This window comes from Corythoichthys intestinalis, chromosome 8 (assembly GCF_030265065.1).
Source record: "Corythoichthys intestinalis isolate RoL2023-P3 chromosome 8, ASM3026506v1, whole genome shotgun sequence".
NCBI classification, from domain to species: Eukaryota; Metazoa; Chordata; class Actinopteri; order Syngnathiformes; family Syngnathidae; genus Corythoichthys; species Corythoichthys intestinalis.
The window spans coordinates 4,415,646-4,433,262 of NC_080402.1; the positions used below are offsets into that span (position 1 = coordinate 4,415,646).

The 17,617-nt window shown below is 38.3% G+C and overlaps 1 protein-coding gene across 1 annotated transcript in view; it reads left to right on the forward strand.

Moving 5' to 3' along the window:
• Window positions 1-17,617, forward strand: part of smarca5 (SWI/SNF related, matrix associated, actin dependent regulator of chromatin, subfamily a, member 5) — a 29,748-nt gene that overhangs the window by 9,644 nt on the left and 2,487 nt on the right. The window contains exons 7-22 of the mRNA XM_057844587.1: window positions 1,231-1,386; window positions 1,462-1,593; window positions 1,663-1,731; window positions 1,815-1,924; window positions 2,752-2,978; window positions 3,066-3,187; window positions 6,273-6,425; window positions 6,499-6,631; window positions 9,087-9,235; window positions 9,314-9,436; window positions 9,511-9,618; window positions 9,699-9,812; window positions 13,527-13,649; window positions 16,951-17,083; window positions 17,158-17,276; window positions 17,377-17,589. Of these exons, the coding sequence (XP_057700570.1) occupies window positions 1,231-1,386; window positions 1,462-1,593; window positions 1,663-1,731; window positions 1,815-1,924; window positions 2,752-2,978; window positions 3,066-3,187; window positions 6,273-6,425; window positions 6,499-6,631; window positions 9,087-9,235; window positions 9,314-9,436; window positions 9,511-9,618; window positions 9,699-9,812; window positions 13,527-13,649; window positions 16,951-17,083; window positions 17,158-17,276; window positions 17,377-17,589 (2,184 nt within the window). The remainder of the gene's footprint in view (window positions 1-1,230; window positions 1,387-1,461; window positions 1,594-1,662; window positions 1,732-1,814; window positions 1,925-2,751; window positions 2,979-3,065; window positions 3,188-6,272; window positions 6,426-6,498; window positions 6,632-9,086; window positions 9,236-9,313; window positions 9,437-9,510; window positions 9,619-9,698; window positions 9,813-13,526; window positions 13,650-16,950; window positions 17,084-17,157; window positions 17,277-17,376; window positions 17,590-17,617) is intronic.

Consider the following 17,617-nt stretch of genomic DNA (forward strand, 5'->3'; position numbering starts at 1 on the left):
GAAGAAAGGGAAGTCACAAACATCTTGAATTTGAAACTATGTCGTACTACGTCGTATGTTGTCGGCGATTAGCCTCGCAATGATCTTAATTGTGGTTATTTGTCAGCCCAAAACCCTCTAAGTATATCTTAAATGCATCTTACCGGATATAAAATGACTACTACACAGTCTGTGGTGATTGTTTTGGTGCCCAGTTTTCACGTCGAATTGCAGCCGTCCATTTTGCTCTCCTCTTTGGATCCCTCGGAATACGGTAAAACTTCAAGTCTCTCCTTCCATCTTCTCTGTTAGTGCAACCAACAGCCACACACGCCTTCACCATTTTGATTATTAATGTTAAGGAGCAGAAAAACACGCCGTAAATAGGAGAAATTTACGTAGCCGTAACAGGTTAACACTATGTTTTGACGGACAAGTGGGCGGTACCATTCAGGAGAGCGGAGTTGTGACGTCACGTGGGTAGGGTCTATAGAAACCTAGCCCTCCTAGGGCTAACGTTACGTACGTGAGCGAGTGACAGTAACGTTAATCTTATTAGCGCTGAGAAGTTTACTGCTTTAAGATGGCGGCTGTTTACTAACACCGCTGACTCTGTCATTTCGCATCTAGTTCAACATACATGTGATATCTATGAGACGCATCAGATGCTACCTGCTACCACCGCATCATGCGGGCTAATTTTTAGCAACGACGGCGTAGTTTGTAGCGGCTGTCGGCTGCAGAAAGTTTTTTTCTTTTCTTTTTTTTTATTGCTTCTTCCTTTACGCACGTGACATCAGCACATTGTCTCGCATCAAAAGTAGTCCGGGCAAAACGTGATGCTTAGAGCTGGCAAAATTAAACGATTCCTCGAGTCATCAATAATTTTTCAAAGGGTGCTAGTACTTTTGTCCAGCACATTTTTGGACTTTTGTGTAAAATGATTATTTTTTTTCCATTCTCATTTGGGTTTTTTCTTTGCAAGCAAAGTCAATTAAGATATTTTTACCAAAGCTTTTGTAAATGCAATCATTTTCTGGGAGAAATTGAGCATTATCTGACAGAATTGCAGGGTTGCCAATACTTTTGGCCAGCAGTGTAGCAACGGCAACCACCACTGACAATCATGTTTACCACAACTACCCAAGAACCATTGTGGGCACAATTCTGCTCTCATAAAATTACCTTTATGTTTTAAGTTGTGCCGCTTGCAAAACAAAAAGGTTTGAAGAGTTTGTGTCCATTTTGCAGACGGCTCTCATCCGAGACGTGCTACTTCCCGGCGAATGGGACGTTTGCGTGACGTCATACGAGATGCTCATCATCGAAAAGGCAGTGTTCAAAAAGTTCAACTGGCGCTACCTGGTCATCGACGAAGCCCACAGGATCAAGAATGAGAAATCCAAAGTAAGTTCACACCGATTTTACCTGCCCGCTTGCTCTTCTAAGGAGCCTTGAATACCAACGCACATTTCTTCGCAGCTGTCTGAAATCGTGCGAGAGTTCAAGACCACCAATCGCCTGCTGCTGACTGGCACGCCGCTACAGAACAACCTGCACGAGCTGTGGGCACTTTTGAACTTCCTGCTCCCTGATGTCTTTAATTCCTCAGAGGTATGCGGTGAAAAGTGCAGTTTTTTAAATATCATTCTGAGTACTTAATGTGTTTCCTTTTGCTGTAAGGACTTTGATTCCTGGTTCGACACAAACAATTGCCTGGGTGATCAGAAACTGGTGGAGCGTCTTCACACGGTAAGTACTGTCGTGAAGTAGGTGTTTGGTTTTTTTTGTTTTTTATGCGCATTTTCAAACTGTGTTTTGCTTGTCGCGAGTAGGTGCTCCGCCCTTTCCTGCTCCGACGTATTAAAGCTGACGTGGAGAAAACGTTGCTTCCAAAGAAGGAGATCAAGATGTATGTGGGCCTCAGTAAGATGCAGCGAGAATGGTAAGTGCACTTTCCCTCTGTGGATTTTAAAGTTGGGCTATATGACCGACAAATTTTTAAATTTTTTTTTTTTTTTTTTTTTAAATACAAAATACTAGAGTTGTCCGACATTATCGGGTGGCCAATTAAAAGCATTTTAAAATTATATTGGATATTAGCGATTTTGAGCGAATATGAATCTTGTCTTTAAAGTGAATGTAAAAGCCTTCTGGATTTGTACTTAACTGTTCTCTGCTTAGTACAGCAGTTATGCTTATTGACCATTTGTAGACTAAACTCAGATGCTCGGGATTTGTTATGTGAGCAGATCATTTGAATTCATGGTACAAATATTAATTGATTGGAAAATAATGGATTATAAACTCATATATATAACTACTATGTCACCAGAAGGAAATAGTCATTAAGAAAAGTAATAAAATACAAAAATCTGTGCAAAAGCCCAGCAAAAGGCATCTTGGGAATTGTCACTGCATTGGCATGTCCTATGATTTTGCCTGTAATTGTCATGCTTTGGTTGGGGTAACTACTGTAAATGTAATTTAATTGTGAATGATTCCTTTTTATATAATTTTGGACATTTTGGCTTATTTCAATTCATATTATTTATATGGGACATTTATTTTCTGTAACTTCAGTTGACGTTATGTGAAAGTTTTATTTGGGAAAACCTTGAAGTTGTTACCTTTATCATTATTAAATAATCCATAAATAGTCACAACAGACAATGGAAAAGTCACTAAATATAGTAACCAAATCACCAAGTAAGTCACAGTTTAGAAACTATTAATCATACACCAATACATTTAAATGGCTGTCCACTCAAGGTACACCAAGATTCTGATGAAAGACATCGACATCCTGAACTCTGCCGGCAAAATGGACAAGATGCGTCTGCTCAACGTGCTGATGCAGCTGCGCAAGTGCTGCAACCACCCGTATTTGTTCGACGGCGCCGAGCCGGGACCTCCTTATACCACCGACCTCCACTTGGTGGTCAACAGTGGGAAGATGGTGGTGCTTGATAAGCTGCTGCCTAAAATGAAGGAACAGGGTAAGTTGTGCTGTATTTTGGTTGTTTTTTTTTTTTTTTTTAACACAAGCAGCACTCAGTGTTGGTTTTGTTCCCTTCCTCCCCAAGGCTCGCGTGTGCTCATTTTCAGCCAGATGACCAGGGTGCTGGACATCTTGGAGGACTATTGCATGTGGAGGAACTACGGCTACTGCCGGCTGGACGGTCAGACGCCGCATGAGGAGCGACAGGTAGGACGATGGGACCGGTTTTCTGTTTCTCGACATGATCTTTAACTTTTTGGTTATTAAAACCGCATAATTTACCCTCAAGACCTGGTGTCTTCATGGACATCACATTTTGGGTCTTGTACAGGGGTCGGCCACAATAATGGAAACACCTAACATTTTGGCAACATTAATCATTGAACATAATTGTTAAAGAATGGCATGAGGAACATTCTAATGAAGTTGAGCACAATCCCCAGACCTCAACATTATTGAGCATTTTTGGTCAGTTTTAGAGATTCAATTAAGACGTCGATTTCCACTGCCATCGTCTCTTTTAAAAGAGTTAAAGGGTATTCTAACTGAAGAATGGCTTAACATTCCTTTGGAAACGATTCACAAGTAGTATGAATCAATACCTCGGAGAATTGAGGCTGCAATTGCCACAAAAGGCAGACCTAAACCATATTATTTCTTGTTTATTTTTTAGAAGGTGTTTCCATTATTTTGTCCAACCCCTGTAGGCCACAATGACTACATAATCTGTTAATCATTATGGTGTTTTATATAGTTTTTTTTAGAGGAAAAAATGTAATAAAAATGTAATGAACTAAATTCATAAAACTAACACAAAAAAAATTATAGTATTTTAATGCTTTGGTCATCGACAACAATAGACGTCCAATTCATTTAAACTGGCAGGACTCACTGAGGGCTTTTTTAAAATTTACCGTATTTTTTGGACTACAAGTCGCTCCTGAGTATAAGTCGATCCAGCCATAAAATGCCCAACGAAGAGAAAAAAAACATACAAGTCGCACCGGAGTATAAGTCGAATTTTTGGGGGAAATTTACTTGATAAAATCCAACACATAGAACAGACATGTCATCTTGAAAGGCAATTTAATATAAAAATACAATAGAGGAGAACATGCTAAATAAATGTACCGTGTACAGTGCATGAACAACGAAATGTGAATATACTGTCCTACGCTACGGCCTGTCCTGGCTATACAGCGAACTCCCAAAAGACAATGCTGGACGTCCGTATAATTTGCTGAATCAATTTGGTCCTCGATAGAAAACAGGTTCGCATCAACGTAAATAAATGATAATTAGGTACTATTAGTAATAAGTAACAGGTTAGCATGCGTTCGCTATCATTAGCACATCGTTCAAACAACCACACAACTGGCTCTAAGTGTCCAATCGCGGGTGGAAAACACACAACAACAACAGAAAAGATGATAGACGCAGGCGTTGCCTCTGTAGAGATGATTTAAAAGCATAAACAATGACAGTAGGTTCGCATCCGTCTATTCTCTCTAGCTAACTCACTCACTCAGAGCTACGTAGCTGTCAGTCTTCTTCTGGCGTGTCACGTAAACAAGTGCGAGAGCGCCCTCACGTGGGCGTGAAAGCGCCACAAACTAAATGCATCCATTTCAAGATAAAAAAGTCAATAATACAATTGAACATACACTGCCAAAGGCAGAACGCGAACGTGGCCATAGCTATAAAGAGTTATTCAGATAACTATAGCATAAGAACATGCTAACAACTTTACAAAAAACCATCAGTGTCACTGCAAAACACCAAAATAACATGTGAAATTATATCATAATGTGTTAATAATTCCACACATAAGTCGCTCCTGAGTATAAGTCGCACCCCCAGCCAAAATATGAAAAAAAAACGCGACTGGTAGTCCGAAAAATACGGTATACATTTTAATACATTTTCTAAATTCAATGGGAAAAAATACGTTAAAAAAGATCGCATTTAATTTTTCATTTTTAAGAAAAATGTATATTTTTTTAAATTTCCAAATAAAGACAAGAATATTAACAGTAGTTTTTTTTTTTTTTTTTTTTTTTAATTTAACCTTTCCCGTTTTTGTTTGTTTACGAATGTTTTTATTTATTGCAGACATCAAGGAGTGGTCAAATTTTCTCTTTCAAATTATAATTTTATTGTATTTTTTATCGATTATTTATCTAAAATATTGGGGAAAATGCAACCGTAACAAAAAAATGATAATAATTAAGCGATAGTTATGAGGTAGATATGCGTGACCTATTCAGACACTATTTTTTTCATTGACGTAAGTTTTTTCAACGTTTTCAAATATGCGAGTGAATAATTTTATGAAGTCGTTTTTTTAACTAAATATTAGACATCAATTAATGTTTCTAAACTTAAAATTATAGTCATTTCGAATAATAAATATAATTCTTTTTATGGCTGCTTGAAACAAAAGCGGTTGGGCAGTGTCTGTAAACGGGGGTCTCCAGGGTAACAGACAAATTAAAAATAGTTCGGGGGCTTAATGCGCCATGAAACTGCTATGGCAGCATATAGACATATTGTTCTGTCAAAGACAACAGTTGTTTTTGCTTAAATTACAGCAGTTTATCTTAGGGCTGTCAAACGATTAAAATGTATAATTGAGTTCATTACAGCTTAAAAATTAATCGCAATTCAAACCCTCTATAAAATATTTTTCTGTAAATTATTGTTGGAATGGAAAGATACACAAGACAAGACTGATATATGCATTCAACATATTGTACATAAGTACTGTATTTGTTTATTATAACAATAAATCAACAAGATGACATTAACATTATTACCATTCTGTTAAAGCAATCCATGGATAGAAAGACAAAAGTTTAAAAGATAAATGTTAGTACAAGTTATAGAAATTTTATATTAAAACCCCTCTTAATGTTTTCGTTTTAATAAAATTTGTAAAATTTTCAATCAAAAAATAAACTAGTAGCCCGCCATTGTTGATGTCAATAATTGCACAATGCTCATGGGTGCTGAAACCCATGAAATCAGTCGCACCCAAGCGCCAGCAGAGGGTGACAAAACTCCAAAAAACACAAGTAACAAGTGGACATTACACTGTGCCGTCATTTTAATCTGTTTGAGCGGGGCATGTGCGTTAATTGCGTCAAATATTTTAACGTGATTAATTTAAAAAAGATAATTACCGGCCGTTAACGCGATAATTTTGACAGCCCTAGTTTATCTTGAATGGGGGTGCAACAGCAGTAACTGCTTTTTAAGCCTTAATCATATAACAGGAGGGCCTGTGTTTCAGATCTCCATCAACGCCTACAATGAGCCCAACAGCAGCAAGTTCATCTTCATGTTGAGCACCAGAGCCGGCGGCCTTGGCATCAACCTGGCCACCGCCGACGTGGTCATCCTCTACGACTCTGACTGGAACCCGCAAGTGGACCTTCAGGCCATGGTGAGTTGAGGACTAGCCGAGCTCGGTTCGAAACGAACCAAAAGCGACTTTTAACGCTTGACCCGCCACGCAGGATCGAGCGCACAGGATCGGGCAGCTGAAGCAAGTGCGGGTCTTCCGATTTATCACGGAGAACACTGTGGAGGAGAGGATTGTGGAGAGGGCGGAGATGAAACTGCGTCTGGACTCCATTGTTATTCAACAAGGTGGAACACATATTTTTGTTTGTTAGCTGGCATGATACTTTCTGGTTGGCAACATTAGAATTTGACTTTGTATATAAATTTTTTTTTAAAAAACTTAAAATGTAAGTTAAAAGTATGAACTAGGCATGTGCAGGTATGTATTTCTGACTGAATGATAACCTTAAGCCAAAATATCAAAGTATTGTAATCACAGCTCTAAAATGTGTAACTTTGAAATATCTGGATTTAAAAAAAATAAATAAATTGAACAGGATTTTTATTTTTCAAAACATTAGTAAATTGGAACATAAGTATAATTTTAAGTTAAAATAGATTTAAAAAAAAAAAAAAATAAAATAAAAATTCTAAATTAGAATAAATGCAGTCCTCAGCATTATTACCATCAGAACAAAAATATTGAATTATTTCCCATAAAAAGCACGTGTGTATGACTCGTATCATGTTTATATTATACACACACGCTTTCTCAACGCAGTTGCCAGAGAGGAAAAAACACGTTGTACCACCGCTAGACATACTAAACACTAGGGCTGGGCGATATGGCCTTAAGTACGTATCACGATAAATTGAGCAGATTTACCTCGATAACGATAAATGACGATAAATTCGCCCAAGCGAACGGTTATATAATTTGAAAATTTGAATCAATGCATGGAATACAAATTAACAGTTTCTCATTAAATTTATTTAACCAGCTTCCAATTTAAAAATTGCAAATGCAGTCTAAACATTAAGTATTTAAAAAAATCTTGTAAACAATAAGAATTCTAGTGTGAACATTTATAACAGCTTGTATGACTTGAAAAATGTACATTATAAAAATCAACATGAAGACTGTGCAAACATGTTATTCTAACCCAAATGACTTGCAGCTTTAACAGTACACTTCAGACAACTTATTGGTAATGGGTGCTGTGAAATAATTATTCAAAACAAGTGTTTCTGTCAAGGTTTCAGGTTGTTTTTTTTTTTTTTTTGTTTGTTTGTTTTTTTTTCCCCCCCGAAACATTTTTTAATACATGCACCCCCTACACAGACACAACCAGATTAAAGCTGTATGCTCCAGCACCTCCGCGACCCTCGTGAGGAAAAGCGGCATGGAAAATGAATGAATGAATGAATGCTCTGATGCCAATGAAACATTTAAGGTTTTATTATGGCAGAATAAAGCAAACACATACAGAAAAGTAGCTGTTGCCATTAAACTGTCGTATTATATATAGGCTTTACTATTGGATTGTACTTTATGCTGAGTGCTTTACCGTCATGAAACCTTTCAGAGAAATCACAGAGATGCCAAATAACACGACATGATGATTGCCACATGAAGTCCGTTCCCAGTCCACTCATTAATTTCAGCCGTTTCGACAAGGTTAGAGCCGCTATCTGACTGTTTCACGTTCATTTGTAGCCGCTGTTAGCCGCTAGCGTTAGCCTGTGGCTTGGCTACCAGAACAAAGCACTGAAAGCATCCTCTCCTGATGTCGTGAGAACCAGGGAGGACAGCGGGTGAAAGTCCGTCTGGAACCCGCCAAGAGTTTACTGAATGTCGGGTGAAAGTTTGGCGAAGCTAATTTAACTCCATCCCGTTTACTTGTGGCCTTAGCTGCTAGCGTTAGCCTACCGGGCTACTGTTTGTTTGGCTTCCTGAAAAGGCAAGGCAAGGCAAGGCAAATTTATTTATATAGCACAATTCAACACAAGGCAATTCAAAGTGCTTTACATCACATGAAAACCATAAAAATCACATTTAAATCAACACAACGTAAAAACCAAGACAAAAGATTGCATTTAATCACAGAATAAAAATAAATAAATAAAAATAAAACAAAAATAGAAATAAAGCAAAAACTACTACTAATAATAATCATTGAAATCAGCAATGGAGATAAGCACAAGAGGAATAGAAGGCAGGTAGATTGAAATATATAGACAGTTATGGATATGCAGTGCTAAACAAAAGCCACGTGACTCCATACGTAAGCACACTGTCTGCTTTCTTAAAGGGGAATGAACATAGCCGAACAACACAGCGTCAAAGTGGGATGAAAAGACTATATTTTCTTGTTTTATTAAATTACCGAATTTACCGACATGGTCAAAATTACGTCGGTCATCATGAAGAATTTCGGTGACGGTAAATTTTCGGTTTACCGCCCTGCTCTACTAAACACACAAGTTAACTCTTGTAGCTGGTGGGAAACTGTCATGACAGTGTTTACTAACCTTTAATTTTGTATAAATGCAAAATCATATTGGAGGTACAGTATTGCCTCCTCGGCAGCCACCCTCCGCAAACATGTTTTACATGTCGGTTTGTCCTCCTCCTCTAAGTAGAATGATTTCCTGACCCATGTACCAATAATTGTTGTGCCATCGGTAACGTGAGGCTTGTATCGTTAGGTACCCAGAGGTTTACTCATAAGCAATCTCGCCTGTTTCTCCATGTGAACAGGGCGACTTGTAGATCCGAGCGCCAACAAGCTGGGCAAAGACGAGATGCTGTCCATTATCCGTCACGGCGCCACACACGTGTTCGCGTCCAAGGAGAGCGAAATTACAGACGACGACATCGACGCCATCCTGGAGAGGGGTGAGAGGAAGGTCAGTCCCTGGTGCGAACACCACCAATTACTTCCAGTGAGTTAACCAACACAGGATGTTTGATCTCTCCACCAACAGACTATGGAGATGAAAGAGAAGCTGTCTTCCCTGGGCGAGAGCTCCTTGAGAAACTTCACCATGGACACGGAAAACAGCAGCGTGTACACATTTGAGGGAGAAGACTACAGAGAAAAGAAAAAGGTGCAGCAGAAACATTTATTTTAATGTTGTGAAACCTTGTTGTTCATCTCCATCTTTTTGAATTACTCCTTCAGGTCATTACTAACTGGATCGAGCCCCCCAAAAGGGAGAGGAAGGCCAATTACGCTGTTGACGCCTACTTTAGGGAAGCACTTCGAGTCAGTGAGCCGAAAGCACCCAAGGTGGGACCGATAGGAAGTTTAGTCTTTGGTTTGAAAACCACAAGAATCGACCAGTTCTGTAACCTTTGCTTGTTCTCAAGGCTCCTCGCCCGCCCAAGCAGCCCAACGTCCAGGACTTCCAGTTCTTCCCGCCACGTCTATTTGAGCTCCTGGAAAAGGAAATCCTCTTCTACAGAAAGACCATTGGCTACAAGGTGACTAGGGGCGTGGGAATAATAATCCAAATGGTTATATATCGTGATTAGTGCTGCCACGATTAACTCGAGTACTATATTTTTTGGACTATAAGCCACTACTTTTTTTCCTTCATTTTGAATCCGGCAGCTTATAGTCCAATGCGGCTTATTTGTTGATTTATTTGGGTTAATAGGTCACACTTTATTTGACAGCGGTGTAATAAGATTATCCTAATTATAACATGACACTATCATGGGCATTGCTGAATGCTTATAACTAAAGATGTCATCCCGATCGATCGGGTCGGATCACGTCGTTTTCAAAGTATCGGAATCGGCAAAAAATATCGGACATGCCTTTTAAAAAAATACATATAAATATATATTAGTGCTGTCAAAATTATCGCGTTAACGGGCGTTAATTGATTTTTTTAATTAAGTTAAAATATTTGACGCAATTAACGCAGATTACCTGCTCAGACAGATTTAAATGACGGTACAGTGAAACACCACTTGTTAATTGTGTTTTATGGAGTTTTGCCGCCCTCTGCTGGCGCTTGGGTGCGACTGATTTTATAGGCTTCAGCCACCGATGAGCATTGTGTAAGTAATTATTGACATCAACAATGGCGGGCTACTAGTTTATTTTTTTATTGAAAATTTTACAAATTTCATTAAAACGAAAACATTAAGAGGGGTTTTAATATAAAATTTCTATAAATTGTACTAAAATTATCTTTTAAGAACTACAAGTCTTTCTATCCATGGATCGCTTTAACAGAATGTTAATAATGTCAATGCCGTCTTGTTGATTTATTTTTATAATAAACAAATACAGTCCTTATGTACCGTATGTTGAATGTATATATCCATCTTGTCTTGTCTTTCCATTCCAAAAATAATTTACAGAAAAATATGGCATATTTTATAAATGGTTTGAATTGCGATTAATTACGATTACTTTTTAAGCTGTAATTAACGCGATTAAAAATTTTAATCGTTTGACAGCCCTAATATATATATACTGTATATATTTTAATTAAATCGTTTTCTAATTGTATTTAACGTTACAGACATCATCCAGAGTCTTTAGTTTTGACTTAAAGTAGGGCTATCAAATTTATCGCGTTAACCGCGGTAATTACATTTTTTAAAATTAATCATGTTAAAATATTTAACGCAATTAACGCATGCGCTGCACAACCTACTCACACATTGTCGCATTCAATGTATAATGGTGCCGTTTTACCTAAATATAGAGCTAAAAGGCAGCGTAAAATGAGTAGAGTGAATTTTGGCAACCTTTGGAGCCTTTTTTTAATTGGCTAAAGCCTTACAATTGCTCTCTCAACAATTAGAAATATCGTAGGAAGCAATGTGGGGAAGCAAGATAGTAGTTGATCTTTTTCTTAACACCCTCTGGTTATTCCCAACGCAGAGAAGATATATCAATTGGTGCCACTACGCACAGTCATGGTTGCACTTCCCATCATGCATTTGGGCAGAACAGTTAAATAGCTACAGTATCATTTACTGAAAGCTTAACAAATACACTAGACGGCAATAATTAGTCACAATATACAAAGTCACATTTATCCTTTAAGAATTACAATTCTTTCTATCCATGGATCCCTCTCACAGAAAGAATGTTAATAATGTAAATGCCATCTTGAGGATTTATTGTCATAATAAACAAATACAGTACTTATGTACTGTATGTTGAATGTATATATTCGTCGGAGTTTTATTCATTTTTTTCTTAATGCATTGCCAAAATGTATATGATCGGGAAAAATTATCGGGAATGATTGGAATTGAATCGGGAGCACAAAAAAAAAGCGATCGAAAAATATCGGGATCGGCAGATACTCAAACTAAAACGATCGGATCGGGAGCAAAAATAATGATCGGAACAACCCTACTTATAACAGATGGCATTAAGTGTCATCCGGCAAATTATGTTCCTAACTCTATATATGTCCCGGTTGGATCTTTTGCATCCATTAAAAAGCAAGATAATTTGCCGGATAACTTAATGACATCTGTTATAAGCATTCATTAATGCTCATGACAGTGTCATGTCATAATTATGACTGTCTAAAGACAGGTTAATGGCGCCACTGACAAATATGGTGTTACTAAATAGCATAACTAGCATGCTAGTTAATGAAACAACTGGAACAGTAGCTGAAGAAATAACTAGCATCGAACATTAATTTTGATTATTTACATCTATAGCGCTGCAATGCATGCTAGGAAGCATGTTGGACAACAACAATGTTAACAGCAGGTGGCAACAGAGGTTGACTGTCTCCTCCAAGGGAGCAGTGATGGCCAAATGAAGCTTCTTGAAGCAATGAAGCTTTGCAGCCAATTGGTCCATGGTGTTTCATTTGGTTTTATGACAATTCTATGATGCCGCTGTGAATTAGTGTTACCGGCTAACATCTTTTGGTTTGAAGTTCCCATAATGCAGTGAGAACAGCTGCAGCTTACAGTCCAGTGCAGCTTATCAATGAACACATGCCGTTTTTGTGCCAAATATGGTGGATGACGGCTTATAGTGCGAAAATTACAGTAATTTGGTTAGAAAAAAGCTTCAATTTAATTTTGGTGCTTCGATGATTCATGTAATTAGTGACGTTGTTATAGTTTGTTTTGAAAGTGTTGTATTTAGTTTTAATGCTTTAGGTGGCTACACTTTAAAGGCAACAGTGAATATGACATAAATCGTCTAACATATCTAAATCCAGATGCTCCCTGTTAAGACCAACATAAAGTACATTTGAGCTAATGTTTCTTTATGAATTTGTAATTTAGTTTAGATATATTTAGCAGTTTTCTTGTGGGAATTTGTGTTTGAATGATTTGTAGAGAATTGTTAAAAAAAAAAAAAAAAAAAAAAAAATTTGCATTTTATAGCAACTACCTAGCAGACTTTAGCTATGCAAGTTAGCCAATTGTTCTTTTGTTGTATTTTAATTAAGTTTTAAATGTATTTTTTGCTCTTGTGAAATGAAAGTCCAATTCTGCAGTTGGAAGAAACACTCAGGAATGGTATTCTGTATTTGCATTTAGTTTTCTTTTGAGAGTAATGTTAGCGAGCCAAAATGAATATTATTGCAAGCATTAGCACTTATTTATTTTTACATATCCCAATATTTATTCAGCAATGAATTAATGTCCGTAATCAGATTACCCAATTATTCGAACTAATTGATTCACTGTAGCCATTAGAGAGCAGTGTATCCCACCCAAACAATAAAACTAAAGGCAACACTTTCAAAACAAACCATAACAACGTCACTAATTAAATGAATCATCGAAGCAGCAAAATTAAATTGAAGCCTTTTTCTAATCAAATTACTGTAATTTTCGCAATAAATTACTTGATTTAATCGTTACAGCACTAGTTTCAGGTTACCTGCCATTGAGAACGGTTACAACAGGCGCATATAGACAGGACAGAATTCCAGCAAGGTTGATGTAAGGTTCTTTTGTACTGTAAGACCTAGAGGTCCCAACTTCGGGGTAGAGCACGATACATTACGATCTGCAATACAAGGCTTACGATGACGACGCTCTATTCTACAATACAAGTAATAAACAAAAAAATAAGCTCTTGTCATCCTTCTGCTGTGAATGGAGCTATCGCAAAGTCCCACCTCATCACTTGCCTGACTTTCGTTCCCTGACAGTGGCGTTTTTAAACACCTGCGCATGTCCGTTTAGGTGCCGCGCAATCCGGAAATGCCCAACTCTGCTCAAGTCCAGAAGGAGGAGCAAAGCAAGATCGACGAGGCTGAAGCTTTGACAGAAGAGGAGCTGGAGGAGAAGGAAAATCTTCTGCAGCAGGTACAGTTCAAGACAACATGTGTTGTCCGTCATTCCAAATCGCTGGTAAATGGACAATACTTACCGTAATTTCCCGAATATCACCATTTTGTTTTGGTCGTGGCGAGCTAGGGAAGGAGTCGGAGGCGGAGTATCAAACAACGGAGCTAATCTGCGTTGCTTGATTGACATTTAGGCTGCAACGAAATACGGTAGCAATGTCTGTCTCACATGCAACCCGCGGAATATAACTATCTTTCCGGCTGTTCCCTCAACAAAACTCAAATCCAAATAACAATAGTTCCTATATATTTTTATTAGAGCTGTCCCGACTAGTCGACATAGTCGACGTCATCGATGACGTAAATCCGTCGACGAGCACAACATCCCGTCGACGGTTAATGAAGGGTTAAAAAAAATATATGCGCGGAAAGTTCAGAATGTCGGATGCTCTGTATGCAATCGGGGAAAGCGGCACAAAGCCAAAAAAGCGCACCAGAGTGTCCAAAACATTGACTTCTTTCAAAGAAACAAAGGAGGGTACACTCTTCTGTCCTGTCTCTTCAATGCCAAGGTTGGCTGCACGTCTGCCGTGAATAAACACCTCAAGCGCCGTCACCGTTTGTAATTTTTTTTTCTTCATTTTTTGTACACCAGAGGGTGCTGTCGCCTTACTAAATAATAATGTTTCATTGACATTGGGCCTATAAGTGCTATTAGTATTGTTCTTAATGCTAACTGAAAGGTTTATTTCATGTTATGGTATAGAAAATTATATAAGGTTAAAAGGTCATAAATATATACAGTATATACAGTGATTGCACTCAAGGGAGAGATTGTCAATGATAAGGTAATAAATTAAGGTAAAGGCAATTCATATAGGCAATTCATTGATATACAAATAAGGTTTAAAAGGAAAAAGGTGAAAAGTTTTCGTTAATTTCTAATTGTGTTGTTTTATTTGTGTGCACCGTAGCTCTTACAGTGTGATTACATCAAGGATGGAATAAAAGTTGTAAACCATCAGTTTAAGAGACCATCTTTTCAATCGGGATGCTACACTAGTTAATTCTATCAGCATTTGAACTCATTGTTTATTTGTGATTTATTATTGTTATTTACGTGTTTACTTGTACTTTAATAAATAATTTAAGTGTTCCAGTATGTTTTTTTGTGAATTGATGAGCGTCAACAAAAATTTCATTGCTAAATTAGTAAACAAACAAAAAAATATATATATATACATATATATATATTTTTTTAAAAATTATTAGATTAGTCGACTAATCGTAAAAATAGTCGGCTGACTAATCGGGAGAAAATTAGTCGTTTGGGACAGCCCTAATTTTTATATGCTATATTTTTATTGTTACATTCTAGTCAACAGCGATGGGCTCTTCTGATTTCCGACCTAAATCACTTTTATTTTACCGTATCAATCCATGGAAGAAACATTTATTCATCATGATGAAACGAGCAAGTTATACAGCAGCCTTTAACTCATTCACTCCCAGCCATTTTCACCAGAGCAAGGCCCTTCGTTTCCGGCCGTTTTTTCTGGATTTTGACTGATTTTGCAAGGCCCACAGAAAATTCTGTTCTATTGCTATATAAACATGGAACCCACCAAAAGAAAGATGAGACTCTCTTCTTTCAGCAGAAAAAAGGTCATATCTTTTTTAATTTTTTAGAAATCAGCATTAGAAAATAGCTTAGTTTGAGCAATTTTCCAATTTCTGATGAAAAAAACTGAGCTTTTTGTAAACGCATACATTTTAAACACAACTGACTTTAACGAAGCTATTTTTTGCGTTAGTTACATTCCAAGCATCTGAATAAGGCTTTCCTTTTACAAAATACCACGAACAACTAGACAAATAGAGCTTTTGATAGCAAAGCAACAATTTATTCACACATGACTACTGAAAGATGACGGTTTGTTGCTGAGATGACGCCGTTGTCGCCACGTCAGCCGAGTAAACTTTTCCCTCATCGTTGTCTGTCTCACAAAGATGGATTATTTTTGCGTTTTTGCGGGGTCTACTCGGCGAGCCACTGCACTGGGGGTCTCACTCGTTTTGCTCAGCCGTCCAGCGCCTGGCCTCTCAGGCGTCCTCTCGGTTGTTTTGTTTGGTTGGAGCGCCGCCTGGCATCATGCCGCCAGCGCTCCGACCATGCTGCCCGGCCATTCACTGCTGTTGAATCGGGTTGCCTGGTCTTACAAAATGCGCCCTCCAGTGGCCAGTTTTATTGCTTTAAAATGGGTTTGGAGCGTTGTTCTTTGTTTCTCAGATACAGGGGAAGCTATATATGCTTATTAAAAAAAAAAAAAAAAAAAACTCAAAAGACGTATAAATACGTTTTTGGGACAGTGAAGCATTTAAAAATAGAACGTATTTATATGTTTCTGGGAGCAAATGAGTTAAAAGAAAAGTCACATCTGTTTTGTTTTCTCCTGGATTCTGGTAAGTTGAAGAAGTTGTCAGATCATATTATTACCGTACATATTGTCAGTTTATGGTAATGTTTTAAACTATCAATGTGCTATGCTTGTGCTGTGTTTCACCAATCAGTAAAATGACATTTCTGTATCTGTGCACGAGCTCTGTTTTCTTGTATTCTTCTATTTATTGGTGCTAAATTTAGGCTGCGCGTTATACACGGGTACAATAATTTCCCCTAGATTTTACAAGTAAATTTGGGGTGCGCGTTATACACGGGTGCGCCTTATATTGGGGAAATTACGGTATATAGCGCATTTTTATCTACATGTTTACTATGGCCAAAGTGCTTTACATTAGTACACATTTACACTTTCACACACACATTCATGCTGCTGCCACACAAGGTGCTGCCGACCCATTGGGGGCAAATTAGGGTTCAGTGACTTGCCCAAGGGCACTTCAACAGTGGGCAGTCGTAGCCGGGACTCGAACTGCTGACCCTTCAGTCCCAGGACAACTGCGCCACGGCTGCATGTTCTTGAGTTCGTTGACGGTAGCTTTGCATGCGATGCAAAAGCTTAGACATAAATATAGTATGGTTTGGCCAAAATTTGCTAAAAACGTACATTCATTTCTAGTGACCAAAATTTCCCAATGATTTCTAATGGCGCTATTAGCAATTCATTACAACAGCATAAAAACTCAATCATTCCTAATTGATTTCCAACCGAAGTGACCCGGTATCTAAAGGAAGCGACATTTGAAATGCCTCAAAATCAACAGGAAGCGACCTGATGTACCAACCATCACAGCAAAGCTACGATTGCAATTTCTCCAGAAATTGTATTTTCTAGTAATTGTGTGCGTTTCATTCGCAGGGGTTCACCATTTGGAACAAGCGTGACTTCAACCAGTTCATCAAAGCCAACGAGAAGTGGGGACGCGACGACATCGAAAACATCGCCAGAGAAGTGGAAGGGAAAACGCCAGAGGAAGTCATCGAGTATTCCGGTAAAGTCCGCTTCCTCTAAAAACACCTAACCACCAACCTGCTTCATACGGTGAAGTTTCGATGTCTTCTTCAGCCGTGTTCTGGGAACGTTGCAACGAACTGCAAGACATCGAGAAGATCATGGCTCAAATTGAGCGAGGCGAGACCAGGATCCAGAGGAGGATTAGCATCAAAAAGGCATTGGACTCTAAGGTAAGTCTGCTTCCATGTTTTTGAGCCTCAAAATCACAAATATTGTGTTTCTTATTGCATTTTATTGAATTTAAAAAAACAAAAACAAAAAAAAAAACAGATCGGCCGCTACAAGGCGCCCTTCCACCAGCTTCGCATCTCCTACGGTACCAACAAGGGCAAGAACTACACGGAGGAAGAGGACCGCTTCCTCATCTGCATGCTGCACAAGCTGGGCTTCGACAAGGAGAGCGTCTACGACGAGCTGCGCCAGTGCATCCGCAACTCGCCGCAGTTCCGCTTCGACTGGTTCCTCAAGTCCAGGACGGCCATGGTGAGCCCGAACTGTCGACCGGCCGACA